This window comes from Notamacropus eugenii, chromosome 1, assembly GCF_028372415.1.
Source record: "Notamacropus eugenii isolate mMacEug1 chromosome 1, mMacEug1.pri_v2, whole genome shotgun sequence".
In the NCBI taxonomy this organism is placed as follows: domain Eukaryota; kingdom Metazoa; phylum Chordata; class Mammalia; order Diprotodontia; family Macropodidae; genus Notamacropus; species Notamacropus eugenii.
Window position 1 is genome coordinate 367,440,317 of NC_092872.1, and position 15,507 is coordinate 367,455,823.

General features: G+C 40.7%; 1 protein-coding gene across 1 annotated transcript in view; it reads right to left on the reverse strand.

The window, feature by feature from the left end:
- Window positions 1-14,591, reverse strand: part of NRG2 (neuregulin 2) — a 244,802-nt gene extending 230,211 nt beyond the window's left edge. The window contains 2 exon segments of the mRNA XM_072630493.1: window positions 13,808-14,276; window positions 14,278-14,591. Of these exon segments, the coding sequence (XP_072486594.1) occupies window positions 13,808-14,276; window positions 14,278-14,562 (754 nt within the window). The 5' untranslated portion in view covers window positions 14,563-14,591.
- Window positions 14,592-15,507: the final 916 nt, after the last annotated feature.

Here is a 15,507-nt window from a genome sequence, read left to right on the forward strand (position 1 = left end):
AACTCAGTCTAAACAGGACTAGTCATCTCCTACACTGGGAAAGGCAGAGAGATCTGGCTGAAACCAAGCTTACCTAAATAGGACAAGGGACACCTGCTCCATTTTAGAACTCCTTACAAAATGGGGAGATGTTAGGGCAGGAAAAATTTGGGCAATATGACCAGTAACTGGTACTAATCTGCAGAGCACATAGCTAATCTAGAGTCAGAAAAAGAAAAAGAGTGCCTGACAAAGACTGCTCTAATAGGATGAAATAAAAAACAAGCATGTTTTCATAATGAGAAAACTGAAAGAAAAATCATGAGGAAGAAACTGAGAAAATTTCAGAATACCCAAAAAAAACCAAAACCCTCCAAGAACTGCATCAAAAAAGCAACTATGAAAAAACAAAGTTCTAATCGCTAAACATGGAAAGGCAGTGTAAAAAAAACCTAGTCAGCATTCTCCCCAGTCCTATAGCACTGGGTTATTTGCAGAATCATGTTATTACAAAGTAACAAACAATATGTTAAATAGGTAGGGACTCATTACATAATAACCCATTACAAAGAATGAATTCAATAATACTAGAGTACTATATTACTATAAAAAATGAAAAATGATAAGAATGTACAGAAATATGAGGGGAATGGGGAGAGAGGGAGAGAATTTAAAACTCAAAAATTTAAAAACAAATGTTAAGAGTTGTTTTTACATGTAATTGGGGAAAAATAAAATACTAAACTAAAAAGAAAGAAAGAAAACAAAAGAAAAAAGAAAAGAAAGCCAGCAAGTTAACAAGAAAGGCTAATTTGCAATGGAAGCTAAGATTATTTGTTTAGTATTTATTTTTACTTTCATATCTGACTTGACTAGGGTACCTTCTTAACTACTCATTAACAGCATTTAAAAAATAAAAAAATTAAATGCCCCCCAAAAAGAATATACAAAAATGTGGCAAGTGATCATACAAAATAACACAAAGCTCAAAAAGCCAAACACTAATCACAACTTTGTAAAATTCATTACAAAGTTACAATCAAAATGTTAAATAGGAATGGTTACAAAGAATGAATTCAATAATACTGGAGTACTATATCACCATAAAGAATGAAAAATGTTAAAAATATATAGAAATACGGCAATAAAAATAGTTCAAAGTTTAAAAAGCAGAATACTAACAACTTTGCAAAATAGACATATATGTATTTGAATCTATAATCATAAGGATCAAAAGAAATTGTTTTATTATTGTTATGATAACATCTATAGAAATTTACCTTTTATTGTAGAAATGATCAAACATGAAAAAAAAGACAGTCTCATTTTGCTTCACAGCATTACCAAGCACTAGCCAGCAATTAATCAAATATTAAATAACAAATATTTGTAGGTCCTTGCCCTCTGGGAGTTCACAATCTAGTTGAAAGATAAGAAAGGTAATAAAAAGATTTAACAGTACAAATAGTAAATGATAAATGCCAAAGGAGTGGTGACACAGTAAGTCTCAGGGGGTAGGAAGGACCCAGGAAGCTTAAGATCAGACCCACCAGGAACAAGGAGAACATGGGGGCAGGAGGACTTAAAGCTCAAACTTTAATCCAGTTCCACAAAGAAAAACCTTGCTTCAAAGGCACTCACCAAAGCCCAATGTTTGACCATCATCTCTCAAAAGGAACAAAATAAAATTGTTTCCACTACTGCCAATCCAACTCAACTGAATGAATTCATAGCACCATCTTCTTATAATGTAACCAATTCATCCTCTTCTTGGAGATTTCATCAAGTTGTATTGGAAATGAAAAACTGAAAAAGACATACTGAAAAATCCAGAGTTCGCCTCCTGGTACTCCCAAAGCTCTGATCTACCAAGATGCCATGGAAAGAGTGCTGGCTGTGGAATCAGAGGAGTGAGTGAAGTCATTCAAACCTAGACAAAGTCATTTAACTTCACTAGTGTTCATTTCTTCATCTGTAAAATGAGGGGTTTAAGATCCCTTCTAACTTTAACTTTCTGTGGTTAAGATCTGATCTCCAGCCACACATCATACCACCTTAAGAAAATCACTTCTTCAAGGGGCTTAGTTTTATGATCTGAAAAATCTGAAAATATTATTTCCCTGCTAGACTAATCACAGAATTAAGTAACAAATGTAAGTAAACATATTGAGGGGAAGCTGGTTTCACTCTAAGTCATAGGCACCTGCATTAGGTGTAGCCAGCTCTAACTAGAAACAGATTGGAATTCTTTGCAAAACCCTACCCAGCAGTCCCAGAGGAAGAGAAAGGATAAAAAGACAAATGGAGAGTGGGAATGCCTTTCCAAACACCAAAGAAGTGAGAAGTGATGATGTGAATGAAAGGCAAAATACCCAGATCCTAGGGAAGGAAGAAAGTCAGTGGATACCACCTTATCATGAGCCACCCCAAAGTGGAAAACAGATACTCACTTGAACAGTTCAAGAAAAAGGCAAGGTGTTCTCACAGTTACTTGAAAAGGCCCTCTGTATGAAGGATAGGGCTGGGGATCCAAGGTGCAAAAGAAAGTAATTTAAACCACAGATATTCTGTCTCTCGAGGTTAAAAGACAGTTACAATGTCAGCTGAGGTGTCAGAATAATTTACTTCCCAGGTCAGGTATTCTAGAGCTTGAGAAGAGATTGCTAGCATCATCTGCTGAAGGAGGTTCAAGTATTGAGAAGTAGCAAAGCAGACCTGAACAACAACAGTAACAAGAAGCTTGTGACTTTTGCTAGAAAAAGACAAAAAGGAGAGACAGTGGAGGTGCATACAGAAAAAGCAACTGAAGAACTGCTGACAGAAGAACCACAAAAGGTACAGAGCACCCAGGTGAAGGAGGAAATTCCAACTGGGGTCAAGCCTAGAGCAATATTATAAACCACATAGGTCCTGAAGGAGAGTTGCACATGAGAAAGGGCAGAAGGTCTTTTGCCAGCCTACAGGTTTGAATACAAGTCCTTTCAGAGCCCTTTACTGCAAGGAGGATAAAACAATCCTATGTATCAAAACTTTGTGAACCAGAGTGCTTATAAGAGGAGCTGGTGATTACCCTTAGGAGTGTGCCAAATAATGCAAGTTCCTTGGGAATTCAGTAAGAGAATTAAAAGGTTCTTCATTGTATACTTAAGTTCTTTCTCCCTTCAGAAGGGAACTTTTAACACAAGGGTCACACAAAAACATTAAATTCAGATAAGCACATTAGAATTTAAAACATTTTTGTAGTACCCAATTTATTTGAGTATAGGTCATAATCATTAATTCTCCAGGATGGCTAAAGGACTTCATCATGCAACTGGCACTCTCATGTTTCTCTCCCTCCTCATTTTTCATCCAATGACATTCAGCGAGCTTCCTAAGTAAGCCATGGCTATTGATGGAGGATTTTTCCCTCTCCCTTTAGATGTTCACTTTGAACATCACAATGTTTCCCTGAAACAATCATCATCAAATGTCATAGCTTGAAAGGACATCAGAAATCATCTAAGTCAAGCACCTTATTTTACAGATGAAGAAAGTGAGGACCAGAGATGGGAAGTGAATTGTCTAAAGCCACAAAGTATGTGGCAGACCCAGAAATGGAAGTCAGGATTCTTTACTTCCAGTTCAGTGTTCTTTTCTCTAGGCTCACAGCATCTCAGAGTTTTAAGCAATCTTAAAAGCCACTTCTTTGGGGCTCTCTTCTATATCCCCATTCAAGTTATAAGTGGGTACAGCTGAGTATCCACATATGTGTACATCCTACATCAATTCTTTTCACTAATTGAACTTCTGGACCCTACACCTCTCCCAGATGCCTTGCAGTATTGGTGTGAGTCCACAAAGGTCCAGTTGCCAACTGGTGCCCACTGAAAGGCTTACATTTCTCAATTCAGGAGAAGAAAAAGAAGGAGGAGGAGGAGAAGTTGTTCTTCATTTGGACCAAAGAAGTCAAGCTAGGAACCAATTAGAACAAAAGAATACCTAGTAAGTGAATATAAAAACCATACTTTACATTATGAGGCTATGTCCTATTTTTCTGTCATTTTGAAAACATAATGACTTCAGGGGAAAAAAAACAGTTAATTAATGCCAGGGAAGTAGCTAGTTGTTAGTTCCTAAGCTGGATTGCTTGAATAAAGCATGGAGTTACAATAAAGGAAATTTCAAAAATAAACAAAAATGCCCTTAAAAATGCATTGAGTTCAAAAACAGAATTCAACAAGCCAAAGAAAAAGGTGCTACTGCATTTGAAAACCTGTCTTTACATTATTAACACAAAAAAGAAGATCTTCATTTTAAATTTCTGATAATTTGGAACTGAGATTGGGCTAAAGTTTACCTTCTCATTCTAGTCCAAGGTAGCTGGGGTGGGGAAGCCTTCACTAAACCAGCTAACAATGTAAACATCTGATTAGGAAGGGAATATTTAACTTACTTAAGAGAACAAAATGCTTTCAAGTGCTTTAAAAGCACCCAGTTGGAATAAAAATGATAAGCTAACAAGAAATCATTCTCATCCCTTCATTAAAAAATGTTCTTGAGGGCAATTTGGCAATACTTTAATAGCCTTCTTTAGGTTACATCGTAGAGTTCTGACACTTGAGTCAGAAAGACTCATCTTCCCAAGTTCAAATCTGGCCACAGACACTTAGTAGCTGTTTGACCCTGGGTAAGTCATTTAACCCTGTTTGTCTGAGTTTCCTCATTTGTAAAATGAGCTGGAGAAGGAAATGGCAAACCATTCTAATATTTTTGCCAAGAAACCCCTAAATGGGTTCATGAAGAGTGGGACATAATTGAAAAATGACTGAACAGCAACAAAATTTGAAAATAATAAAATTACATTTCTTTCTTTAAAAACAAATCTACAGTTTATTCTGACCTGCTTCCCATCTCATCACTGTAATTCCAAATTATTGGGAGTTGATGACAGTATAATTTCCATCTAGATCATAGAACACTGAATTGGAAGAATTAAAAGGCTAGTATTGACACCTTTAGTACAAGCCATTTTTTGAATATATTTGATCCAATGAGTTATCAAATCAAGTCACTACCTCAAATGATGATGCCCTGAGTTCCACTAGTATTGGACCAGGTCTACAACTATGCAGTGACTTTACACTGTTCAGTTCCAATGCATTTTGGTTCAACCTATCTTCTGCCGTCTGAACCAATCCCAAGATCTAAATCATGTAAAGCATCCTAGCCTAAAGGGCAAGGATGTGCTTATAAAGTGAAAAATCTATGTGAGGATGGGGGAGAGGGGAAACTGATATACTCAAAGCTGGGCAAGAAATCTGTAAAGGATAGAGAGAGAATCTTTAAGGGTTGCTTTGAAAGGTAAAGAGATAGGTTTCTTTGTTTGTTTTAACTTAAGAGAATAATCACAACTTGAACATCACATTATTGGCTTTGAATCTACTTTTACCATCTGGTGCTACAAACCCTCTTACAGTAACTATGCCTTTCCTGCCAAATAAAAGGGTTAAATCAGTTTTGTTAACTTCCTCCCTAACTATATTCAGGAGGGACGTTCTGAAGTTGGAGATTCTCATCAATTCCCTGATAAAAGTATCATGAGCATCACAAAGACTTTGGAAACCTATACTTTCTCTGGAGGTAGAAGCAATAACTTGGGGTGGGGTGGAGTTGGTGCTTTTTAGAGTTCTTTGCCTGCAAAGTCTGAGAAAGGAAACATCACTGTGCACTTGCCCTCATTAATGTCAGATTTTCGAACAAGTAACTAAGCCAAAGAAGGGAAAATCCTTAATACCTTGTCTCAACAATTCCAAACTATCTAAATTGATTAGAAACAAATCATCTCAGCACTTCTAGAGGTCTATACCTGAAAGTAATTTTTTAAAAAAGCACCTATTTGTACAAAAATATTTATAGCAGCTCTTTTGGTGGTGGCAAAGAATTGGAAATTGAGGGATGCTCATCAATTGGGAAATGGCTGAACAAGTTGTGGTATTTGATTGTGATGAAATATTACTGTGCTATAAGAAATGATGAGCAGGATGATTTCAGAAAAAGCTGGAAAGACTTACATGAACTGATGCAAAGTGAAGTGAGCAGAAGCAAGAAAGCAGCGTACACAGCAATATTGTACAATTATCAGCTGTGAACGACTTAGCTATTCTCAGCAAGACAATGATCCAAGACAATTCAAAGGACTCATGATGAAAAATGCTATCAACCTCTCGAGAAAAAAACTGATGAAGTCTAAATGCAGATCAAAGTATACTATTTTTCACTTTTTTTTCAATTTTTTTTTAGCTGATGTTTTCTTTCACAACATGACTAATGTGGAAATATGTTTTGCATGATTGCAAGTGTATAACCTATATCAAATTGCTTGCCATCTCAGGGAGTGTGGAGGGGAGAGGAGGGAAAGAATTTGGAATTTGAACTTTTTTAATGTTAAAACTTTTTTTACACAAAACTGGGGGAAAAAATATTATTTAATTTTTTTTTTAAAAGAAGCAACTCATCTCAATCACTGTGAATGAATGTTTCTTGATCCTAGATTGGCAAAAGCTTCCCAGTTCTTCAATTGGGTACAGCAAGTCCTCCCTCATATCCTCCTAATGCCTTTTAATCATCCTCTGAGCTTTGCTTCAGAAGCCTTAACACAGTGCTCTAGCTCAGCAAGATTTGTCTTTTAAAAGGGGGCTGGGAAGAAGGGTGGGAAACATTGAAGACTGTGTTTAAACTTCCCACAAAAGAACCTTAATTCCAAACTTTTCCCATAACTTATCATTTTTATCCTTGGCTTCACCTAATTTATTCATATCCTCTTGAAATTCATAACTTGGTTTGAAAATATAACCTCAATTTATTAATGTGTATAAGGGATTTATCTTACTAGAAATAATCAGACAAAATCCCTAGCTTCTCTGACTCCCTCAAAGATACACAGAAATCCAAGTCCGTACTTGTCCTAGCTTTCTTACAAGCAACAAGGTGGCTCAGTGGTTATTACTTCAAGCCTGGAGTCAGGAAGATCTGGGTTTAAATCCGGTCTAAAGCACTTACTAATTATGTGGCCTTGGGCAAGTCACTTCCAGTTTCCTCAACTATCAAATGGGGATAATAATAGCACCTTCCTCCCAGGATTGTTATGAGGATCATGTGAGATAATATTTACAAAATAACAACAACAGTGAAAACACAGCATAGCACCTGGTACATAGCAAGCACTATATAAGTACTAGCTATTATGTATTATTAACTAACTCTTCTGTTCCCAAAGGAAAGTTGGCATAGTGTAAAGTTCCTTCAGTCTGGAGGTCGAGAACCAAGGTTCTCTTGGTTCTGCCACTAACAACTTGTGTGATTTAGAAGAGTCATTTAATCTCTCTGGGCCTCAGTTTTCCTTATATCTAAAATGATGAGGTTGAACTAGGTGACCTGTACCTTCCAAAACTGTGATTCCATGAAGGCTCAAGGAGATGGACACTGTGTATCCATAACTCCATTGACAATGACATTCCTGCCTTTCCAAATTAATGTTAAAAAAAATACCAAATGCCCTAAACCAGTAGGATTTAGAGACTTAAGACTTTTCTGTACCAGATATTTGCATATTCGCCTTTTTCTCCTTATCCAAATGGCAATTCTCTGATCCTTTGAAATTTTAATACTAAATTCAAGCCAGTTACCTCAAACACCACACTTTAAAGCACAATGCAGGTAGCTAATTCCTTCTGGAATAACACTAGCTGTATGCCAGTATGGATAGAATTTAATGTTCACTTGCAACTGGTATTCCTGACTTCTCAATGGAAATAAAAGCAGACATCTACCATGGACTTTTTCTTTCTATACATTGCATCACGTAATTTCCCGCATAGAAGCTGTGGTAAGACTGCTAGAGATGTGAACCATTGTAAATAGTGATTGGTATTGTATGGATTACCCTTCTTTTTAAGGATTTGGCCTTTGAATCAGATTTGAGTTCCCTGATTCAGGCTCACAAAGTTCATTTCAACGAATAGGTTTCTCTGCATTGTTTTCAAAGTGAAGTGTGTGTGCGCGTATGTGTTTATTCCTGCTTCTGTGTTCTCATTTCTCAAGCAAGGATGAAATATAGAGGTGAAAGATTTGGTACTTGATTTAAAAACTCAGAAATAATAGGAACTCTGAAATTGATTCCTTGTCCAGGTTAAGAAAAAAAATTTTTTTGAACCTGAGTAGTCTTAACAGAAAATATTTTAGAAGCAAAATTAATATTCTCCATCCGGGAAATAAAAGCTTTCACTCCAAAATGGGGAATGTTTTGAAAGCCCAGGAAACTGATCTATTTCAAAAATTGGGCAAAGATTTTTAAGCCGTACTTTTTACCCCTAAGGTGACAGAAGATAGATAATACAGAAAATGTGAACCACACAGCCTGTACTAAGTTATATAAATGAAAATGAAAAGTTTCCTTGGATTAGAGTCCTGGAGCTACCACTTAACTAAGTATGATCTTGGACTTCTGGCATCTTTTCTGGGCCTCATTTTCCTCATCTAAAGGAATTAGGCTAAATCTCTAAGAACCTTTTAAACATACCACCCTCATCAAACCCCATATCCATTTTGTTCTTCAAACTGAATGTTTTCAAAAATACTAACATAACTTTCTGGGAGATGCACACAGGTGAGTTCAGATTGTAGAAGCATTTATTAAACATAGGCGCTTTGAATTTTAAATCCTATGGAGGATGTCTTTGACTCTGTATCTAGAACCTTGCCCTCCACCCCTCAAATCCTATTAACCTGAAAATGCACAATGGTAAGAGCCTATTGTAGTGAGGTACTCTAGCTGATAATAAACCCCCTTTGGGAAAGGGATCCCCACAGAGACAGATAAAGAGACTAGGCTATCACCAAACTCTTGTTTTCAATAGGTGGTCAATCTGTGTTACCAGTGATTAGAACTGCAAGAATATTTTAGTTTTACTTTTACACATTTCTCTATGTAAACAATGTAGCCTGCCCCCTTGACTAGTCAGTTTCTAATCTAGTTGGTTTCATTTTCCCCATGCAAAAGCACCCGCACAGCTGGGTTTCCAGCTGGGCTAAAGGAATGAATAATTCTTTAAATAACTATGGCTTTTTAAAAGTGTGAACTTTCTTCTGCTTAGTATTGAATTTTGTGAACGGCCTTTTTCAATAAGAGAATTTAGAGGCTAAGAATTTCTAATTAACCTAAAAATGGGAAGCCCAATGGAAATATATCTGGTTTCAACTATTGCTCTCAAATCGGAGGCCAAGGCATTCGGATTTTCAAAGGGTGGAAATGGATGTCTTGACTCAAGTCAAACCTTGCCTTGACACCAGTAAGGAATCTGCTAAAAAGAAAATACACATGAGAAAGCAGCAAGATAGGGTGTAATTACACCAAAATACAAGCAATCCTTGGGAATGCAAGACTATTTGCAGAAGGAGATACTTTTATACAGCACTGTGAGAAGTTATTATCCCCAGTTAGTTCCCTGTACTTCTTCTTCTTCCCCTCCCACAAAAGGGAAGGAGAAGACTCACAATTATACCTTGTTTAAAGAAAATTCAGAGATTTCACAACCTAAAATGTCAGTGATAGAATTTTGGATAATGTATGCACACAATTATTTCAATATTTGAAGGATCTCTGATTTCTCCAGTGTGGGTACTCCTACTGCCAATGCAGATCCCAGCCCCTTCATGCTTTAAGAAACTTTCTTCTTGAGCTGCAGTGGCCAAATTTATCATCCAGAGGCCTATTTTCTGAGGAATCTCTCTGAACTTAGGTAGGATTCTCCTCAGACAACAGAGGTACAATCTGTTGCCTGACCTGTATTCAAACTCTTTGCAGTTTGGTCATCTGTGTGCCACTCATCCATAGCACAGCCTTAGAGAACCCAGGGTCACCTCCAAAACTGGAGGAAACATCAGAGGAAGACTTGAATAGAGAAAATGCACACTGCCCAGTACAAACTCTTTCTTCTTGATTCATTCTTATGTTCCAAAAGGATTCCTTACTACTATTTCCATTATTATTAAGCACCAATCTTCTACAGGAAGCTTATCCCTATTCCCCCTTCCCCCAATTGCTAGCATCTTCACTGTCTTCTATTTAACTACCTTGCATTTGTTTCAAATACATTTATACACATACACGTATACAAATGTATACATTTTGTCTCCCCTGAGAGAATGCAAGTCCTTTCATTTTTTTTTTTCATTTTTTTCATTTTTTTGGACCCTGTATCTACAGCATCCAGCAGGCACAGTGCCTGGCACATTGTAGGCACTTGATAAATGTTGATTGATTGCCTACTCCCTCTCCACCCCACACTCCTAATCGAAAACATGCAACACAAAATAATATAGGAAATACATTCCTTCAGGATGTTGCAAAAATAGACAGAAAGTAGAACAGCATTTTAAGAGAGGTACAGATGGAAATGTGGCCACTGGACTGATTCAAGTCAATTCAATATACATTTATTAAGCACCACTTTATGCCAGGCACTGTGCTCAGCACTGGGGATACAAAAAGACACAGAAAATAATCCCTACTCTCAAAAAAACTTGCAATCTAATGGAGGCCACAATGTGTCAACAAATATGTGCAAAGAAAGCTACATGGAAGATAAAATTACTATTGTTATTATTTGTCTTTCATTCTCAAAGAGGACCATGACATCAGGAAGTTGATGTCATGACTTGCAAGTGAGTTGGATTTAAGTAAGGGAGGGCTGTGCAAAGTCACCAATCTCACTCTCTCTTCTGGAGCCATGATGGGTCCAGTGTGCAGATAGAGATCAGGAAGACTAGAGATCGCCCTAGACACAGTGGAAGACCTTAGTCTTTTTAAGCTAAGGACTTTCTCAGGTCTCAGTTTATTTGAGGCAACACCTCAGCAATTAAGGCTATAAGAAAAAATTAAAAGAGGGAAACCACTGGAATTAAGAGGGGTTAGGGAAAGCTTCCTGTTGGGACTTAAGGGAAGCCAGAGAGGTCAGTTGCTGGAACAAAAAATGGAGAGTATTATGGACATGAGGGACAAGCACCAAAAGTAGGTTCCAGTCTTCACCCTCACCAGGATATACCGCCTAAAGTATTTGTCCAGTCCCCCTAAAATTTGACTTTTTAACTATTCTAAGAAGAAATGTTCTTCTTTAAATATTCTCCTAAGAACCACATCTCCCAGAACCCAGACACATGAAAATCTTGATTAAATGATAAAACAATTGGACTTCAGTTACTTAATATGACCAATATGACAGTCACCAAGGGCCAGCTTCCCTATTTTGCTGTAGACCAATCTCCTCCAATAGGAAAATCCCAACAACCTGATGGCCAGGTAAACTTGTTTTATACACAGAAAACAAAAAATAAAGTTGCTGAGTTTCTTTCTTGTTATCACAAGGTCAGGATGACTAGATTTCTTTGTTTAATATCCCACTACTACATGTGTTTTCTTTAACCTTATTTTAAGGTTCTTTCTTTGAGCTGAAATAAAAAAGTACAGCTTCTACTACTCCATCCATGTTGCCAAAACACCTATAAGATATACAAAATGCCTTTTCATTTTCCAGTTTCTAGTGTCTGGACAAAAAAAAAGTCATCAAACTGACAGAAATCTACCAAATATCAATTTAAATAAGGATCTTTTCATTTAAAAATGTTTGCTTTCAAATGCATCCCCTCCTCCCTAGCAAGCTATGTGTGAGGGCCTTCTCTTTCCCAGTAATTGCAGTTCTAAATTTACCTTTCCCATAGCTAAACCATACATGCTGCTTTAGAATGTCCCATCTTAGTAACAGACTTAATCTCTACCTTAAAAGGTTTCCTAATTTTCAAATTAAATTATTAATTGGTAGGTCAGGTGGCAAATGAAGAGAGAAGGGGAAAACATCCATCAACTCCCAGTATACCTGGAGTTGGCCATCAGATCCTCAGTGAACAGGAAAGTGAATCTTTTAAAGATGTATACGTTGAACTCCCCAGACAAGATTCAATAACTAGATTCTCTGCCCATTTCCCACTAAATGTATAAACAAGATCCATAGTTCCTTGAGGAGGTCTCCAGTAAGATGAAATAGACTTGAAGGCAAACAATTCTTGATTGGTCCCACTTGACTGTCCAGCACAGAATAAGTAAAAGTATTAAAATAACAGATAACAGTTTTGTCTCATGTCAGAGTAATGAAGCACTCTTTACCCCAAACAGGTTTATCTTTTCTGTTGTCCTTGTTAAAAAGACTATCAAAATTATTATGAAAGAAGTAAAATAAGATGGCTTAACATATACTGTTCAGATATACTTCCTAATACCTGAAATTTTCTACCTGAAGGGCACACCAAGAAGACCTTCACATGGCAAATGCCAGGCATTGGGGAAATGTATTAGACAATATTTTAAAAGCATGAATCGGAAGAATGAGGAATGCAAAACTTTTTGATAGTTATTATATATTCTCTGCCTCCCACAGCTTCTCTCCTACCAGCCATCTCCTGCCTGTTGGTATACTAGTAAACATACAGACTTCCAAGGAAGTGCAATACATCTGTCATGATTTAGTCGATACATAGTTCAGAGAGTCACTAACTGCATACAATTAGCAAGTTCTCTATGGGTAGGTTGCTGCAATTATGTATCCACAGAAAGAAAAAAGAAACCAATGACATACTTTAACTAAAAGAGCACTAGAAAAGACCTGTGACAAACATTTAAGTTAGTCATAATCTGGACTGAAAGATCCTACTGAGACATTCATACCAGACACAATGACATTTTTAAAACAACCACTTCTCTGATAGAGATCATTTCATATAAAGATTTCTCACTCTCTCACATCAAATAATCTGCTGAGCAACTCCAATGTCGAAGAGATTTCAAAATGTTACTTCTCTCATCACCTGCATTGGTTTGCTGCACCCAACATGATGGAGATGACAGAGGCAGTCACTACATTCTACCACCGAAGTGTCAGAGCTGAACTTAGAGCCATTTAGAGAAAGTTAACCCAATATTTCACCATCATCATTACCTAGAGAAATACTATTGCCTGTTAAGAAACCTCTAAGAGATACACCAGAAACTCTACAGGCTTTTCACAGTCTCTAAAATGTGTCACCAGGCCTGACTACTGATCCTAGAGGTTAGGACCTGATAATGCCAGACAGTGGTGAGATTAGGGATAAACACAACACATTTTTTTTTTAAAAAGTGCCACATGGAGAAAATAATATCAGTTAAAGTCCAACTCTGCCTGCGCCAGCCATGTAGAGATGGGGGTGGGGGTGGGGTCGATGATTCCCTGGGAGAACTTGTGGGCATGGGCCTGTGAAGCCCAATAGAGTGCCCAGTTATTCCTGCAGAGCCAATCCAGCCCATCCAGGGCAATAGCCCAGAAAGAAGGAGGGGGCCCTCTGGGATCCCTAGCAACCTGATCAAGGCCGCGGAGGCCCCCTCCCGGCCCAACTACCCCCCGCCCGGCACCGCCCCGGAACTTTCCCTCTTTCCAGCTTCTGCTGGGCTACAATGGCACCGTTCCAGACCCACATGCCATCCATCAGCCGCAGATTCCTGCTGGCACAGCCCCAAGGCTCTTCTCACGCCCCCCTCCCCCCCACCCCGCACTCTTCGTCTCCCACACACACACTTTGAACCTGTTCTTCGCGCACCTCCCCTCACCCACTCTTACCAGACGTCCTGGGCAGGGGTAACCCCACCCCACCCTCAGCTGCTCGACCCCCACACCTGCCAGGCCTAGGCACCTGCGGCACCTCCTCGCCCCTCCCCCTTCTTCTCCCCCACCCCGGCGGAGGGGGGGGGGGGGCGACTCACCGCAATCGATGCACAGGATCTTGGCCACCTCCTTCTTGAGGTTCTTGCCGTTGGTGTCCAGGGGAGGGAAGGCCGTCTTGTAGACCTTGGGCTCCTCGGTGGCCTCCAGGAAAAAGATGTAGCGCTGGTTCCTCTCCACGGGCGCGCAGGAACCCACGGTGATCACCTGGTCTCGCTGCAGCCCCCCGTTCCGAAGCGGCCACTTGTCCAACACCTTCACCAGCGCCGCCCAGCCCGAGACCGGGGGCTCTCGGGTGCTATTCGAGCCCCCCGGCTGCACAAATCCCTGTACCTTGCCCTCCACCACCACGGGCGCCTTGAACGCCTGGTCCTGCACCGACCTGAGGCTGGGCGAATAGCAGGCGAGTGACACCCCGAAGAGCAGCATGGAGAAGCCGGGTGCCGGGTCGCGCCTCATGCCGCCGGCGGCTGCGGCTCCCCAGCGGGCTGCGGCGGCGGCAGCTGCTGTCCCGGCTGCTGGGCTGCGGCTGTGGCTGCGGCCGCTGCTCTGGGGGCGCAGCGGGACGGGCGATGCTGCTGCTGTGGCGGCGGCTGCTGCTGCTGCTCCTGCTGCTGCTGCTGTCGCTGCTGCTGCTGCTGCTGTCGCTGCTGCTGTCGCTGCTGCTGCTGCTCCTGTCGTTGCTGCTGCTGCTGCTGCTGCTGCTGCTCCCGCTGCTGCCGCTGCTCCCGCTGCTGCTGCTGCACGAAGCCTCCTCCAGTGGCGGTGGCGGCACTGAGCAGCAAACCTGCCGCATCTGGCCAGGCCATTTGGGGGGCTCCGCCGCTCAGCCGCCGCCTCGGGAGGGGAAACACAGCCCGTTGGAAAACCGGAAACGGCGTAACGTGATCTCCTCGTAGCCCTCCGCCCGCGGCCGGGCGAGGTAACCTAACAGGGCAAGGGCGGGGAGGGGACAGCGCTGGCTACGCAGGCTGGCAGGCTGGCAGGCGGGCAGGCAGCAGTCCCACCCGGAGCCGACCTGAAGGAGGATGCGGAGGAGGTGACACCCGCCCTCCTAAGACCTCTCCCACGCCCCCCGCGGCCCCCTGGGCTTCTGCAGGAAAATTTGGAGCGATGCACCGGGGAATACTTTTCCCCTCGGGGAGGTTGCTCTTCCCTTTTAGGGGTCCTCTATAGGGATCCTGGGGAATTCCGTCTACCTCTCCCCTCCATCCATCCAGTTGACTGATAAAAAGGACCTGAGAGCACAGATCCTTCCCTAGAGCCCCAGCAACCTGGAGAGTAGGGGCTCCATCTGTCCCCTTGTATTAAGGGACCTGGGAACAACAGGCCTCTAATCTCAGGTGTCCGGGGCCGCCGTTTCAGATTGGAACTGACATCTGAGATCCAATTTGGACCGGGGAGGCTTCCAACCCCCGTTCATTTGGTCTGTCTAATGGAGACTGCAGAGGTAAGAGGAGAGATAATGCCAGGGGTGGGACTTGGAGGATGGCTCCCAGTCCTGGGACTCCTTTCTACCCTTCTGTAAAATTAGAATAATAATCCTACCTGTAATACCACTTCATCAGGGCTATTATCAGTCTCAAATGAGATAATGTATGTAAAGCATTTTGCAAACTTTAAAGCTCTGTCAGTTATTAGTCCCATCACCACCATCATCATCCCCCAAATGTGAGTTAGGAAAGGGTCTTTACCAAGTCTTTGCCCAAAAGACAGGCAAGAGCCTCCCCTTCACAGCATT